This window comes from Filobasidium floriforme (genome assembly GCF_021052385.1).
Source record: "Filobasidium floriforme strain CBS 6241 chromosome Unknown HD553scaffold_15, whole genome shotgun sequence".
NCBI lineage: Eukaryota > Fungi > Basidiomycota > Tremellomycetes > Filobasidiales > Filobasidiaceae > Filobasidium > Filobasidium floriforme.
Window position 1 is genome coordinate 190,227 of NW_025763636.1, and position 16,416 is coordinate 206,642.

The 16,416-nt window shown below is 52.8% G+C and overlaps 5 protein-coding genes across 5 annotated transcripts; 2 read left to right on the forward strand and 3 right to left on the reverse strand.

Annotated features, from left to right (window-relative positions):
* Positions 1–1,184: 1,184 nt before the first annotated feature.
* On the reverse strand, positions 1,185–1,628 carry HD553DRAFT_274091 (ribosomal protein L36e; the record flags this gene model as incomplete). The annotated part of the gene is made up of 3 exons (XM_046177851.1): positions 1,185–1,268; positions 1,341–1,467; positions 1,546–1,628. 3 exons carry the CDS (start codon positions 1,626–1,628, stop codon positions 1,185–1,187), a joined length of 294 nt encoding a protein of 97 aa, XP_046035370.1.
* Positions 1,629–2,827: 1,199 nt separating this feature from the next.
* Positions 2,828–4,943, reverse strand: HD553DRAFT_329162 (Tubulin/FtsZ, GTPase domain-containing protein; the record flags this gene model as incomplete). Its single annotated transcript, XM_046181910.1, has 11 exons — positions 2,828–2,884; positions 2,964–3,032; positions 3,100–3,172; positions 3,246–3,552; positions 3,619–3,677; positions 3,749–3,907; positions 3,987–4,408; positions 4,480–4,581; positions 4,663–4,718; positions 4,803–4,821; positions 4,926–4,943. The coding sequence occupies 11 exons, from the start codon at positions 4,941–4,943 to the stop codon at positions 2,828–2,830; spliced, it is 1,341 nt and encodes a 446-aa protein (XP_046035371.1).
* Positions 4,944–5,714: 771 nt separating this feature from the next.
* On the forward strand, positions 5,715–7,566 carry HD553DRAFT_350948 (putative nucleolar protein family A member 2). The gene is made up of 7 exons (XM_046183576.1): positions 5,715–5,950; positions 6,092–6,262; positions 6,343–6,617; positions 6,703–6,759; positions 6,841–6,964; positions 7,075–7,413; positions 7,513–7,566. The coding sequence occupies exons 1-6, from the start codon at positions 5,843–5,845 to the stop codon at positions 7,096–7,098; spliced, it is 759 nt and encodes a 252-aa protein (XP_046035372.1). The 5' UTR covers positions 5,715–5,842; the 3' UTR covers positions 7,099–7,413; positions 7,513–7,566.
* A 3,847-nt stretch (positions 7,567–11,413) lies between these two features.
* Positions 11,414–12,503, forward strand: HD553DRAFT_60725 (uncharacterized protein). Its single transcript, XM_046184353.1, has 2 exons — positions 11,414–11,759; positions 11,817–12,503. Exons 1-2 carry the CDS (start codon positions 11,504–11,506, stop codon positions 12,149–12,151), a joined length of 591 nt encoding a protein of 196 aa, XP_046035373.1. The 5' UTR covers positions 11,414–11,503; the 3' UTR covers positions 12,152–12,503.
* A 311-nt stretch (positions 12,504–12,814) lies between these two features.
* Positions 12,815–15,948, reverse strand: HD553DRAFT_297648 (glycoside hydrolase superfamily). The gene is made up of 14 exons (XM_046178554.1): positions 15,693–15,948; positions 15,390–15,427; positions 14,671–15,275; positions 14,578–14,602; positions 14,481–14,497; positions 14,256–14,413; positions 14,040–14,157; positions 13,793–13,956; positions 13,715–13,721; positions 13,565–13,634; positions 13,431–13,494; positions 13,247–13,369; positions 13,137–13,165; positions 12,815–13,069 (listed from the first exon to the last, which is right to left on the reverse strand). Exons 1-14 carry the CDS (start codon positions 15,742–15,744, stop codon positions 12,980–12,982), a joined length of 1,560 nt encoding a protein of 519 aa, XP_046035374.1. The 5' UTR covers positions 15,745–15,948; the 3' UTR covers positions 12,815–12,979.
* Between the last annotated feature and the right edge of the window lie 468 nt (positions 15,949–16,416).

Sequence of the window (16,416 nt, forward strand, 5' to 3'; positions counted from 1 at the left end):
ACGGGAAAGCCCGTTATCCTTGATGTACGCACCTCCTGGCCTTGCATCTTCAGACACTTTTTCTCAGGATACAACAGGCATGCCGCACCAACTCGCAACGTCCCTCAGCCTGCATGGAGGACGATCACTACCAACGAGGACAACAAGATGCCTGTCGCCTTGATCCTCATTCCTTGAATCCAGCCAATCGGAAGGGAGAGAAGGGTTAAACAGATATGTAGTAGATGCAGCTCTGTTGACTTCGAAACGGCACATGTCGGGCTGCTTTACGACTTTTACACGTGGCCAGCGGGTCAGATACGGATCACCAAAGCGCAACGTGCAGCATCGCAGCGAAAGAACCTCTGTTGTCAGCCATTTGGAATTGTATGCTGAACGGCCAAGCTGAGGATTAAATTTGCCCGTCGTGGCTTTCGATGCTGCGACCACACCCGACACTCTTCAGGCTCTGAAGCTTGAGCATCGGAACGAAGCGGACCAGATTCGCAGGTCCGAAGGCGTCGTGACACATTACTCGGGCAGACAATCGAGCCATCGTCCCCGTCGGGTTCCCCGAGACACTGTAATTGATCATCAGTTCGCGCGGCCTGGATGTCGTAGATCCAACGCCTTTACCGAGTCGGCCTAAACAAGCACATCTCAAATCCCATCGAGCTAGATCCGAGAACCAAAGGAAGATCGCCGAAATGTATCCATCTGCATGGGACTGCATTGCCAAGCGTATAGTCGTACATCACCCGGAACATCCGTCAGGAATGACAGAGAAATCCGTAAAAAAGTGCCAACTCCAGTTCCGATCGTCCACATGTAGTCCGATCCTCCGGCATCCCAGCATCCGGTTCGTCTGAACGTCTTTCTTTTTATCCCTTTCCCGTGTGTAGCCCAGCCCGTAATCCTTCAACTTCTAGATGGGTCATAGCGGGGTGACACCCCGCCATCCCCGTATTTCCACAAGTCCGGATCAAAGCAGCGCCATAGAGAAAGAGTCGAAAGATGGGTCGGATGTCGGGTAGAGGTAGGAGATAGTAAAGCTCGAAATCCAATCGTCGTTCATTTTTTATAGTTTTTTCATATCTTTCCATCAAAGTTGAACAGGGCGAATGTGTTGATTGATAAGGTGAGGAGGAAGGGTAGGCGTAAGAGAGAGGAAGGAGGGGAAGTGACGGGCCGGAAGGACGAGGAGTTTAGTGTCCGGCTTGACGCCTCTGCTCCTGGATGACGGCCTGCAATTCCTCGAGCTTTCGCTTGGATCGGAGGAGAGTTCCGAGCTGCAACATCAAGAGTATCGTCATCTACGTCAGCAACGCACGTCGAGATACGATGACTCGACTTTGGCTGACCCTCTTCTTGGTGAGCTTCCTGGCCTTCTTGTCCTTGGAGTTCCTCAACAACTCCATGATTCGCTTCTCGTAAGGGGCGAAACCGGCAACCTCTCGGATGATGTTCCTAACGAAGACCTTCTTCTCGCTGCGTATAGGACAAAGGCGGTAGGTCCGTTAGCTCATACATTGTGCATGCTCGACTTGATGAGATGATGAGACGTACGTCTGCTTTCCCTTGGTGTTGGAAGGCTTGGCGGCCCTGGGGATGACGGTGGTGGGCCTACCGGAGTTGTGACCGTACCTCATGTCTAGAGAAGCAGGATCGGAACATACGGTCAGCATTTCCCGCAAGGTTATAGATCGTACTGGTGTCGCCGTCCCGTCCTTCTTGTCCCCAGACTATCCTCTTCCCCATCTTATAGCAGGTGGTTCAATTGCGATGCTCCATCGGCGAGTTCGCATTTGGCTTTCTGCTCGCCCAGAGATCCCTTCCTGCAACACCTCCCGCAACCGCTCTTAACGACAAAGAAGAATAGATACCCACTGCTTCGCTCGACGGGGGCCATCTTTGCTGATCTGTCGGTATAGTCGGGTCGTATCGAGTTTTGCGTCAAAGAAAACAAAGAAAAAAAACGTCGAGAGTTTCCCCCTGGAGTCAACAATTCTGTTCCGGTTCGTGTATGATCTTCGTTCGAGAGCAAAGTCCATCTAACCTTTTGCTGAAAGGTCGGTGAGTGCTGGAGTCTAGGTAAGAACTTCGAGGAGGAAAAGGGCCAGGGGGTCGAGGGGTCCGTAATGGCTCTCGTCTGATTTCGAGCTCGACCTTCAGAATCGTCGAGGCGTGTGCTGCTGGGCTGGGCTCGCGCGATTGGCAGGCCGAGCATGAGCGCGCGCAAGAATGAAAAAGACAAGTAAAAGCGCGGTCGCTCCCTTTCCCTGACTTCATCGCGCTTGACAGACAGAACGCCATTCTCTCGTAATTCGCGGACTCGGATCCGGTCGGAGATAGTGGTCGACGATTTAGATGGGGATATCGACCTCGACGTACATGTCGAGCAGATCTCTAGACAGCATGAACGTTTCCGATGTGTCCCGAGAGCACGAATGTGACAAATATGCACGTAGAAGTATTGCAAGGTTCACGAAGGGACCCAATTCGGGACATGTCGAACAGCATGAAACGCAATCAAGTAGCGTGGTGGCTCTGTACTCCGATCGTTTCGAACAGCCACACGATGATACTCTCGAAGCAGACAACCTGATGGCACTCGCTGGTGGATATGATATGACGATTTGAAATAGTATAAATACCGGAACAATGAGGAAAAAACGAGAGAGCCGAGAAAACGAATATGAGACCAGAGAGACGAACAACGGGCGGCGGGAAGGGGGGTTGGGGGGTTTGTAGATTTAGATTTCGTGACTAGGGGCGTGACGGGGTTTCGTATCGACCTCGACGTCGGCGTAACGGCATCGAGGTGACTTTTGAGATGATCGTGTCGCGCTTAGTACTCGGCCTCCTCTTCACCGTCGTTGGTCTCCAAAGCGACCTCCTCGTAATCCTATAGTGACAAGGAAAGGATTGATACAGTTTAGCATCTTGTTCCATGCTGACTCTTTGCGGTATTGCGTTCGACTGACCTTCTCCAGAGCAGCCAAGTCCTCTCGGGCCTCGGACATCTCACCCTCCTCCATACCCTCACCGACGTACTACACAAGCAAAGTCGCGCCAAATTAGCAAACGCGATATCGCAGAAGTGTCAGCAATGTGACTCACCCAGTGAACGAAGGCACGCTTGGAGTAAAGCAAGTCGAACTTGTGGTCGAGACGCGACCAGGCGGTAGCGATGCTGAAAGACGTCATCGAAATTGAAGATCAGTCTTCTGGTCGATCGCCCCGTTACTCAAGCCTGAATCACTCACGCAGTAGTGTTGGACAACATGCAGAGCGATCGCGATACCTTGGCGAGATCTCCACCAGGGACGAGCGCGGGAGGCTCGTTGCAGATACCGAGCTTGAAACCGGTAGGACACCAGTCGACGAACTGGATGGTCCTCTTGGTCTTGACGTTGACGACGGCGGCGTTGACATCCCTGGGCACACAGTCTCCTCGGTAGAGCAGACAGGTGGCCATGTATTTACCCTGACGAGGGTCACACTTGACCATCTGCGACGAGGCCTCGAAACAAGCGTTGGTCATCTCGGCGACCGAGTTGGACTCGTGGAAGGCTGAAAAGGGTGGTCATGCTGTCAGCTTGGCTGTGCTTACTACTCGGTATAGCTAGACTGGCTTACCCTTCTCGGCACCGATGATAGGAGCGTAAGAAGCAAGGGGGAAATGGATTCGGGGGAAGCTGAAGCCCACACAATCGATCGATCAGCACGAATCCTCTGTCGGATATCCGGTTCGTGTGACTGGACTCACGGAACCAAGTTGGTCTGGAACTCGTTCAAGTCGACGTTCAGGGATCCATCGAATCGCAGCGAAGCGGTGATGGAAGAGACGACCTGAGCGATCAACCTGTTCAAGTTGGTGTATCCAGGAGACTGGATTCCGAGGTTCTTTCGGCAGATGTCGTAGATGCTGCAATACAAGGTCGCACATTCGGAGCGCGAGTCAGCCCGAGCTCCATTTGTAGCCTCAGGCGGACGCCCCTACTCACGCCTCGTTGTCGACCATGAACGAACAGTCCGAGTGTTCCAAAGTGGTGTGGGTGGTCAAGACCGAGTTGTAAGGCTCGACGACCGAGGTGGACATCTTGGGAGCGGGGTAGACGGAGAACTCGAGCTTGCTCTTCTTTCCGTAATCCGTGCTCAACCTCTCCAACAACAGACTTCCGAAACCGGAACCGGTACCACCTCCGAACGAGTGGAAGACGAAGAATCCTTGGAGACCGGAACAGTTGTCGGCGAGTCGTCGAACTCGGTCCATGACATTGTCGATGAGCTCCTTTCCGATGGTGTAGTGACCTCGAGCGTAGTTGTTGGCAGCGTCTTCCTTGCCGTTGACGAGGGTCTCGGGGTGGAACAACGACCTGTACTTTCCGGTCCTGACCTCGTCAATGACGTTGGGCTCCAAGTCGACCTGTGCGAGGGAGTTGATGAATCGTTGAGCTCAATCCCGCTCTCACTGTACCAAGAACAATCAATGCTCACGTAAAGCGACCTCGGAACGTGCTTTCCGGCACCGGTCTCGCTGAAGAAGGTGGAGAAACCATCGTCGTGGTTGCCCGAGGGATCGTTCAGTCGACCATCGGGCTACATGGTCCATCGAAAAGATGTCGATCCATTAACTTCTGAACTGGTTCTCAACGCAAGAAAGATAGGGCGGGGACTCACGCTCAGACCGTGCTCGACGGTGTAAAGTTCCCAGCAGGCGTTACCGATCTGGACACCTAATCAATCGCAACGACAAAAGGCTCAGTCAGCATATACAGCTCTGCAAGCGAAATGGAGGGCAGCGTGATCGATTGGCTTACCGGCTTGACCAACGTGAAGCTGTTGATCGCGATAAAAGCAGATGAGAAACGATAACACAATGTCAGCTTACATACGCCACTTCTTCTCCGAAGAGATTCCTGTTCCTAGCCGGCCAAACGTACGGAGATGACTTCTCTCATTGTGTAGGAAAGACGGAACTAGTTGTTCTTGGTAGATGGTAGGTGTAAAGGTGGAAGATTAGCCAAAGGTGGGTATAGGAGGTCGGCGGAATGAGGTTTTGTTTTTGATGAGAACCGGATAGGCGGTAGAGGAATGATAAGACGATTAATCAGCTCTCGCCATCCATGAGAGCTAGCTCTTTTCCTCGACCATCCTTCGTCTTCTTTCCTTCGACAGTTGCTCGCCACTCACCTATCGATCCGAAGAATGATCAGAACAAGGCCGTTGTTGATTGCTGAAAGTTACCCTTTTTGTTGCAAGCCTCGAGAGAAGTTGATATTCCCCCGCCCCAAAAGTGGTCGATAGCTGGTCCCGGAAGGTAAAGTGAGAGTATATGAACGAGAGTGAGATGTGATGGATGTGCTCGGGAGGTGATCGAGGCGACGAGTGGAATGAACGTTGATGATGGAGGTTATGGAATGGGGGGGGAGAACGAGGTGGGGTGGTGGCCCTGGGCGGTTTGTTGTTGTGTTGTCGCTGGCGTCGCGCGGGAACGGCAGAGGCCCTAGCTAGGCTAGCTAGGCTTCTGGGGGCATGGACTCGTGGGGGACCCTGGTCGATCGCCTCTCTCGTAATCGCTTGAAACGCGTCGACGCGTCAAAGCTGTTTCCTCTTGTGTAGCGTGGGAAAAGCACGAGGCAGGCCTAAGCGTCATTTTAAGGTGGAGACCACAAACCTGCCCGCGGACACTGTCTGGTTTATTCATCTCCGTTATCCAAAACCATCGGATCTTCCCAACTTTCATTGCTTTGCGAACTTTGAATGATTATCCCTGACTGCATACGAAACGTGCAGTCTCTCGTCCCGAGACCACAACCCACATACCTTTCAAACCTAGACTTCTATAGACCTCGCAAAAATGGCCAAGGACCCCACCCTCAAGAAGAAAAGAAAGTCAGAGGCCGTCGCGATGGAGGTAGATGCGCCTGCCGAGGGGACCGCCAGTGCCGTAGCGGTCGAGGCCGATGTGAGCCTTTCAGGTAACGACCTGGTCTTGCTGCATCAGCTGATGTACCCTTGAATTCTCTCTCTTGAAACTCTTGCTCGGTGTCTAAATCACACCGACCTTTCGTTGCTCGCTCGGACCCTGGCTGCAAACGCAAACCAGGTCGAAGACGCACATGCCAAGAAGAAGGCCAAGAAGGAGAAGAAGGAGAAAAAGTCCAAGGGTGACGAGACCGTCGACGCTGGGAACGTGACGACGGTCACCGAGGCCGATGTGACCGTAGCTGGGGATGAGAAGAAGAAGGCAAAGAAGGACAAGAAGGAGAAGGACGAGGTGGGTCTCTGCTACTCTTCGCTCGTATCTTGTCCTTCGCGTTCTGATGGAGCTGATGTGTACGGATTTCGTATTGATAGGAAGAGACTGCCGACCTGAACCCCCCTACCCTCACCCCGATCGCCTCTCCGCTCGCACCCAAGAAGCTACACAAAAAGATCCTCAAAACCACCAAGAAATCCTCCAAGGCCCGTCAACTGCGTCGAGGTGTCAAAGAGGTCGTCAAGGCCCTGAGGAAGGGCGAGCAGGGATTGTTGGTTCTGGCCGGGAACATTACGCCGGTGGACGTCTTGAGCCATATGCCGCTTTTGGCCGAGGAGTGTAAGGGGGTGGAATATGTTTGGGTGACTAGCAAGTGAGTCCCCGCCTGTGCATTTGGACAAGAAAGGTTGAAAGTGGTGGGCTTGGGAGCTCATACGGGGTACTGGTTCGTCACACAGGGAGGAGCTCGGAGCTGCCGCAGGGACGAAACGGGCGACCTCGGTCGTCCTCCTCTGGTGAGTTGGACCCGATGAGCGCAATCCGACATTCAACTAAACGTGCTGATTCTATCTTTTCCCATTTGTCCCCGACACCAGCTCGACTCCCCGTAAACGACCCACCCCGAAAGCCGGTGAGGCACCCAAGCCTGCCCCTACACAGGAAGAGATCGACGAGTGGTTGTCCCCCCTGAACGAATGTATCAAGGAGGTCAAGGAGTTGGTAAGTCGATCTCGTCCTTCTGCTGAGCTCAGGCGGTATAGCCTATCAGCATCAGAGGGGCAACGGGATGCTGACCGGTTCTATCATAATGCTTGTCCGTATGTCTACAGCCCGCACAGAACATCGTAATCTAGGTTGGGAGTTGGTGCGAGCGGGGAGACAGGCCGCGTGGCCTTTTGAATTAGCTGGAGGAGGGGAGAGTTACCTGACTCCATTTGTTATTTGTTTTTGGCTCGCTTTATATCAATGACTGTATGTATATGCACACGCGCTCTCAGGCTAGGCAGAGTCAGGTACAGAGCTCGATGGACCTTTGTCTAAGGATCGAAGGACGCTGTGACATCGGATTCTTGAAAGGCTCGGATGACAGATAGGCTTGACGGCCTGGAAGTTTTGAAGATCCACCATGTCTTGAGGAAAGCTGGTATGGCCGATTGAATGGCAAGAAGGTGGGCATTGCAACAGGTTGAAACGCAACAGGTCGAAACGTGGTCTGACCGTAACTTACGGCATGCACGCTTTGCACTTTGTAAACAAATCGCATCTAGCCGAGAGCGAGTGAGAGCGCATCACACGACGACGGACGACCATCAACAAAGTTGAATCAGGCGAATACAACTCGAAATCACTTGTCGCTTGTCGCCATGTTGTCAACAGCTCAGCAGCTCTTTAGGAAAGCGCCATATAGTATACCACGAGCGAAACCAGCCCGACGTACAGCTACATACCACCCGCGACCAGCCATGACCATAAATTGATCGGCATCAACATTTCCCGCCGATCATCACCCGTATTCCACCTTCGGCCTGTCGGCAGCGATAGTACGCGGATCAACCTGACTCTATCATGGATGCTCTTACTTTGAACAAGTGGACTCGATTTGCCGAAAAGGGAGGGATTGGGAAAGCTCGAGGGTTAGTAAAACGGATGTTTTGCCTAGTGCTTGTCGAGTTGCTGAGCCTTGCGATTCTGGGTCATGACAGGCGACATGATGTTCTGGCGACCGTCAAGGGCGACTTGATGTTTATGAAAGACGAAGTCATCGTTGTCCTGAAAGTACTGGTGGAAGATCAAAGCTATTTGGTGAGTTTCCAGGTAGTAACGCTGTCTGATCGCTTAAGCTCTGCTGAATCGACCAGTCTCTGAACTCGTTAGGGAGCATGCGAGGGTGTGATCGGTCGATTCAACCACTCCGATGTGGACTTCTTGCAAAAACAACTCAAGCGACCCGTCTTTATACCACACAACAAGCGGGCAAAGCAGTCAGATACTGGCAAGACGGACCCTGGTCCTATGGTCATCGTCGTCCCGCCTCAACAACACGTCCCAGCTTCAAATTCGAATCAGCAAGCGGGACCATCGAGGCAGAGGACGACTACAGTGGAATCGACGCAAACCGTTTGTCTGCCGTCCATCATACAACCGCTCGGTCGACCGTATGTCGCCGGGACGGATACTCCCACTACGGCGGACACATTTCAGACGGCCTCTTCGGTCACGCCACCGTTCGAAGCCTTTTCTCCCATCTTTCACGCACATCCTCAACATCCTCGACATACACCTCATCCCATCCTTGTACCTTCCGCGTTGCAAGTAGGAAGTCATGTCAGCCTCACAGCCAGTCAGCCGGGAACGGCGAGCTCGATAGGAGGCGGTACGGACTTTTCGTCGTTGTCTTCCCCTGTCCGGTCGGACAGCCAACTCGGAAATGAGAGCCATTCGAGCATGAAATCGGGATGGGAAGTTTCATCGAGCAGGAGCTCGATGGACGTTTATGTCGAGACTCTCCGCAACGACCGAGATTCGGGATCCGATCTAGAGACTCCAACCGTCAAGACAGTCGAAGCGGACCCCTCACGGACGGTGCATTCAGCTACAGACACGCTCGCGACAGCAAAGAGCGCGGAGGTCGAGCTGGAAAGGACTTTGGGATCGTCGACGAGCACGTCTTCGGCTTCGACAAACGCCTCATTTGATTTCAAGGCGCACAGATCTTTTCGCGCTTCTAATCCGTTTGCTTTGGATACGGGCCTGGGCGGGTGGTCAGGGTCGGAAAGGGGAAGTAGCCCGGCGGGTACAAGTATGGACGAGAGGAACGATGACGACGACGAGTCGATGTTGGAACCCTCGTCGAGCGGTAGCAGTCAATCAAGGTCGATCCCGCCTAGATTCGTGTTCGCGCATGATGAGGACGATGAAGATGATGATAGACGGGCTGAATGGGAGTCAAGGATCGAACTGGATGAACCAGAGTTGACGATAGGCTCGTCAGGGACCCCAAGCGTATCGTTCTCAGCATCGAACTCGATGAGCTCGATCAACTCTTACCTGTCTGGAAGTGGCGAGTCGATCAGGGACGTTACATTGACCTCGAACCCCAGCAAGGAAGCTCAGGGGACGTTTGGAAGATCAACGAGTACCGGGTTGGCGAGTCAGTTACGTGCCAGGTTGGTCGTTGCGCCTTCGAACTCGTTGCAAGCCAAGAAGGGATGGGATACTCCGTCACCGACCCCTTCGCCGACGCCATCGGATATGGCGCCGGCGAGACCCCCGATGCGTCGGATTGACAGTGAACGCAAAGCTGCCAAGATCAAACAGGAGATGGCAAAAGAGGTGAAAACCAGCCAGTCGCAACCGGTGCCATTGCGACCAGCAGCCCGAACTTCGCAGCATACGTCGGTACCACTTGACAAGGATCAAGAGAACGTCTATACGTGTCTGTTACCTGCTTCGCAACCGGAGAGCACCAACCATACCTTGTCGGAAATATACAGTAACTACAGGGGCAAGTTAGGAAGCTCGAGATCGGAGCAAGATCATGAACCAAATCGCAAAGGCGAGCAGGTCAATACCAAGAAGCTGTTGGCCAGACGAAGCCAGAGTCTCAGTTATAGCCACCCACAGAGATCTGCACACGATCCTGTCTCGGGAGAGGGGAACGACTTTCCCAGCTTTACGTCTTCACCTTCCGCGGACAGTACTGGCTCACTTCCGCAGAGTCGAAGTCGGATCTTAGAACAAGGCTATCGCGGAGGCGGTGTAAAGGCCCAGGATTCGTCGCTCGGAACCGACCCATCATCTACGAGCGGGAGTCTTCTGTCCTGCCTCTCTAGTAACTCGGAATCCGAACCGGTGCTTATGACACCGCACATATCTGGTCGAGCCTATGCGGCCCAGTGCACATCGGACATTGCGCCTAAGATTCAGACTTCGAGCGATGATCTGTCGGCAAGTCATATGCTCTATGCCCGGAAGGATGAGGACACTCAAACTGTCGGGGTGGAACCGAAACAAGAAGAGACGAGTATCGGGGCTACAGCTATCGCTCGCAGACGACGAGCGTTCACCTTGCGAGGCGAAATGTCGGCCGATCTGAGCAAAGCTAGTAATCCCGTTCCGATCAGGTTCTACATCGGCGATGCCGGAGAGCCCTCTCCATCCCCGCGACATGATCGTGCGGTCACCTCTCCCGAAGTCCGGTCGGCGACGGATAGAGAGAGCTTGCCATCTGTACCCAGCACACCTTTCTTTCCGAAGACGAGCAAGGACGCCCCAGGCACGAGCTTTACCAGGATGGAAGTACCGTTGCCACTACATAACAGTCCTTCTACTCAATCGATGATGCAGGCTTACGACGGTGTAGATGTAGAAATCCCCAACAATGAGCAACAGTTCAGCAACGGGCGGGAGACTATCTCGCCGATGTTGCAAATACGAAACTCCGTGAGGAAGCGTAGCCTGTCGCTCAAGAGGTCGCAGCCCCAGTTACGAGTCGATACGAACGTTGCACCACCTCCTGTACCTCTTGCACGGGTCAAGAGTGAAAGATGCGCTTCTCCATCCGCTGGTCGAGGATCGCTTCCCCTTCCTATACCCACGAGAAACGGAGGCCAGAGTGGCAGGTCGAAGCTCTCCGTTGCCGGGAGCCTCCCAGAGGCATCCCCCATATCCAGTAAAGACTATTTCAAAACGGAACGATACAACGATACGCAGTTTACCATGAACAACGAGACTGACAACCGGAACTGGCAGCAAGTACAAGCGGAGGAGACGGACGAGTGGGGGTTTATTGGTAATAGCCCGGTTCCAGCGATCTATGCTACACAGCGAGCGGATCCCAAACTCACCGCCAAGGTGGAGCAGAATATCGTAAGCGGGTTGGCAGGTGACTGGCATCCGAGCTTCATATACTAAACACGCACTCTCGCCCATAGCTCGCTATCATTACGAAGCCATTGAATTCCGGTTCCGTCAAGAAGATTCGCAAGATCATGTGGGAGCAAAACGTCCCTCCGTCACTGCGATGTCGCGTTTGGAATTGGTTACAGCCCTCGTCTGCCGCAACTCGTGGAGGGCCCGCCACCTATCGAGCGATCGCAGACCAGGTGGTCGTGCCGGTCAGGAAGGACCAAGACCTACCATTGTTCAAGTGAGTTTTGGTGGATCAAGAGAACTCGATCTCCTGCTGATGCGCAACCTATACCCAGGCAATTTGGCACTCACCGTGCTGTCATCAACGGGACCTTTCCCATTCAGGAGATGTCTCATGTTTACGCCTGCCGGCATCCAAAGACTAGCCTGGCCTTTGATACCACCTGGATAGCCGCCATCTTTGCTAGTCAAGCGTTTGACACGGAGCAAGCGTATTGGCTGTACGAATCTCTGATGGACCGACTGGCAGGAGATCTCAAACCCATCGCCATTCGCGTCACATCTGTTGTTTTACCCCAACTCTTGGCACAGCAAGATCAGCAACTTCACGCCGACCTGTCGAGAAAGGGTTTCGATTCGGCCTGTAAGTGGCGAGTGAAGGAGCTTCATCCGGGCACAGGCTGACAACGTGGCGACGCAGCGTATGGTGCCCTATTGGTATCCTGGCTCCCATCTATCTTTGCCTCGGCGCTACCGTTTCCAACCGTATTGCGGCTTATGGACCTTCTCATCCTTGAAGGACCACTTCTATTGCTTCGCGCTGCCCTCGCCATCTTGCTTGTCATGTCGAAACGACTGATCTCCGCAGAGAGCAAGGAAGACATTCTGCGACTTCTTCTGCAACCCAGTGCAGATGAGCTCGTCAGCCCAGAAAGCCTCGTCAAAGTGATGGCAAAGATCTCGCTGTCCGACAAGGTCGTCGAGGGGCTCAAGACTAAGGCTTTAGCGTCACTCGCCAATCAGAGGCGAAATTAAAGACGTATCGATATCAAAGTCAGCATCGATAACGACCATATACCCAGACACGACCTCCTGTAAACAACCATATTAGCATGATGTGACGAATTACACGACGATCGTTTGTAATCGGATCTACCACACATCCTTCTAGTCATATCATCCACGTTTGCAGCGTTATTCCAGCAATCCTTTGGTCTTTGCGCTCAGACCTGTCAGCAGGATGCATTGCGAGTGCAGGGAGACTCGGAACGAGAGCGAATCGTCAGCGAATGTTGAGATGGATCGCTTCAAGATGAGGCGGCAAATAAAACACTTCAACAGTGTGTATACTGCCCTCATGAAAACCCTGATATATTTTCTTCTCGTCATGATTTCACTCTGCGGAATGATGAGTAAAGGTAGCCCTTTCTTCTCGAATGGGCTTTTTGGTATTTGATGTCAACCTCAACTACAAGGGTAGAGAAACAGCAGGCGATGCCATAGTAAAATATGAATGTCACATTCCAACCTTCTTTGACCATATGGCTTGTTGATTCCAAACTTGAATTAAGAACGCAAGCGAACCTACCTGATCACCCATTGCTTAACTCAGGCAGGGTTTGCGGCGTTCATCTGAGCATGATTGCTATGGATCGGTCTCAGAACATGCACCGCATAATTCCGGCGATTCCGACAAGCGCCAACAAATGTATAAAAAGACGGGACACATCCGAGAGGTGTAAGAATATCATTGAGGGCCTTCGAAGATGGCAATGTCTACGCCAATCATGAATCAAACCTCGATGAGTAAGGGGCATTGTCCGTGGTATAGCTGTTATTATACAGTAGTTCGAATTATCGAGCTCAATCATGGCTACACGTCGGCAAGGTCAGATCCTTGAGATTCCTATGCTCATCAAAGACCCCCCAATGAGGCTCGACTCCACCAAATACCTGTTGTGAGATAGCATTAGGTAAGTGAATGTGCCTGATTGAAATAGCTGCAAGACTTCAGACTGACCCTCTTCCAAGGTTCGTCAAACGCCTCGACTAGCAGGTCGATAACCGCATACAAGCAGATGCTGCGTGAGCCTTCGAATTCGTCGACTGATGACGGACGCATCGACTCACAGAAAAAGTAGTGGGTCCCGTTGGCGTTGGCTTGGCAGACAAAAGTGTCCAAGAAGGTCTGTAAGTTGGCAGCGCTAGCTTCGGCACCACCTCCATTGCTCGAGGTGTTTGCCCAGTCGGAACCTGTCAGTGGAATCGTTCGGTCAGCTCGGTCCTTCACAGGACTTCACTGTCTCACGCTTACCGGTTGGCCAACCCGTCTCAGCAATTGCAGTGTCAGGTTTGTTCGATGCCGATTCTGCGACAGCCTGTGCAGATACCCATGTCATTAGCTCTATTCCGTGGTTCACCAGGCATGGAGTAGACAGCCAGACCTACTACATCATTGGTCTGGTAAAAGTCCCATGTCCACGTAGCGGCGTCTGCAATAGACAAGTTTCCGAACCATCTGTAGATACGATATAACCGGGATCAGCGAGGATGTTGATCAAGGCAAACTTTCCGAGCTCATCCGGCTGAGAAACTCACGGATGCACTATCGACGAATTGAATCACGAATCAGCATCGAAATCCTACGCCCAGGGTCGACTAATATCGTTATCTTACCGTTAGCATGGAAATAATCGATCCCCTCGGCCAAAGCCTGCGTAAAGACGCTTCCAGCGTCACTCGTCCCATGAGGCAAAGTCTTGCTCAATCCCAGCGCATCGATCCGGGCTCGCACGGTCGCTACGTCGTTGACGATCTTGGGAATTCCCGCTGCTCCGTTACTAGCAAAATCGATCTTGACGGATTAGAATCTGCTCAAGTACCCCTGCTGAAGCAAAGTGACGGGGCAGCGTGACTGGCTTACAAGAGGATGTATTCGTTTCCTACAGTCACGCCGAGTACGTGGTCGGCGCCATACGTCTTCAATGCATCCTCGATAGCCTCCAATTGGCTGTCGAAGGCGTCCTGATTCGAATCAACGTCTATAGAAAAGCGAACATTAGCATCGAAATCAGAGCCAACACCAAGCGTTATCCTCCAACCGTTATCTACGGTGAGACGGGTCATTTGGACCACTCACAGATGGCGACATAGACGCTCAGATCGACCTTGGTATCCTGAATCGCCTGGAGGACCATGGCAGTCTGGTTACAATTGGCTCCATACAGTCGGATCCGGGTGGTCAACTGGGAGAGGATCTGCACGTCCCGTGTGACGTTGGCTTGGGTCGCTCCGCAACTGATAGGAACACAGAAGCGTATCAGCCGTGGAATGGTCTGTCTGGTGAAGTGATAGATAGACTCGCGTTCCGTATTGTACGTTCTGGCGTGCGAAGTGTCAGATTAGGAATCAGCAATTCAGGCACCGTCGTTCCGTTAAAACATGAGACTTTGACGGCTTACCTGCGGCGTATAAGCAAAAGCCCAGCTAAAGCAACCCCGTCAATCTGTCAACCCTTATCCTAAGACGTACTGCTGACGTACAGTCGCACTCACAAACTGTTGTGTAACCTCGAATCCTTTTCGAACACGCTCGGATCATCCCCAACATCCGCCGACCCATCCTCTGCCGACTTGTTACTGCTACTCCCGCTCCCGCCACCGTTTCGCCCTACGATGACCCCGACGGCGATAGCTACGATCGCAGCTATGGCTAATACGATCCCTCCGATGATCCACCATTTCTTCTTGCTACCCCCCGTTCCACCCGCAGCAGCTGCATACCCCCCTGATGCAGCGCCGGTACCGCCTAGGGTCGCACCTTGTTCTTGCCGAGCGGCGAACCTGGCACCGGATCGGCCTTGTGGGTCGTAGTGCGCATACCCCAGACCCCCGGCACCACCACCGCCTGCTGTTGCGGCTCCATAGGCTGCTCCTGCTCCTGCCGCACCTCCAGCTCCAGCTGCATATCCATACCCGCCCCCACCCACGTGGGCTTCTTTATCGAACGAAGAAGCGTACGAGTCTCGATAATTACCGTCCCCCGAGATGGAAGGACGGTTGAGCTGGGTCGTTGGGTCTGGGCCGGACATGTAGCCGTATTGATTAGGAATGTCGGTGTATGATTGACTTGGGGTTAAATTTTGGGACAGTCGGTGAGGCTGCGAGGGGGATGCAGATCAAAATTGAAATGAAGAGGCGGTTTAGTTGACATTGGAGATACGAAGGGTGGATTGAGCACTGGTCGTAGCCGGGGAAGAGCGGGAGGGACTCACAGCTGGTACAGAAGAACTATCGTAGAAATCGTTGAGCTCTATAATTGCAATTGTAGGTGGCCGGCCAAAGAGTGAAGTAAGAATGATAATTCATGATTCAGCTAGGATCTCTTATTTCATGTTTCCTGTCGGAGCTATCGGAGAGATTCGCGATCGAGGTCGATCCCTCTTCTATGGGGACAACGAACGTCCTTTGTCGGTGTTTCCCCTCGACGACTTTCAACTTAGGGATACCCCTGTCCTTTCCCCTTACGAAGTCGGCCGGACTGCGCAGAGTAGACACTCAACCGAGGGCAGACTTACCGTGTCGCTCAGGTGGTATTGAAGAGTAGGGTGTGCTGTAGTTGTAAGACATGGTTCGATGCTGATGATGGTTGATCGAGGTGGTTGATCGAGGTGCGACAGTTATACTACTCCTGTAGGCAAGGGCTAGGTCAAGAAGCTGCGGAGGCGGTGTCTGATCAGGTGAACAGGTATTCAATCGTTACTCCTGGAAAGGGCTGGGCGATGGCGAGGGCATGAAGGGAAGTATACGAGTTGGACATGTTGGACAATTTGTCCCATCTGATTTAAAAGTCTCTTGGCCAAAGATCATCATCGGTGCGGCATGCGGAACGACCTCCACCCTCATCACTCATCAAGTTCCACCACGAATTGTCAACAAACCCCGTTTCAAGGCCAGCCCGTCTCCCCTCACCTACCCAGCCGACCGATAAGGCATCTATGAATCTATGAAGCTGCCTTGCGCCTTGCCTCGCCTCTACATCCCCTCTCTGTACCCGCCGTGCTAATCGTACGATTGTGCTGTGCTCGATCGCTCTTGGCCCCGCCACTCGCAACAAGAAAGCTGTGCAACGCTAACGCCGGAAACAAATCCCGGAGGCTTATCGTTTCGACTTTTGGGTTGAATGACATTCTACCTTTCAAAGCTCGAGCGAGTGAGTTTGAGCCAAGTTGATTGGAAGGGATACCGCGAGTATAGTATATGTACCAACCTGGTCGATCAGATATATGATGAGAACCTAGA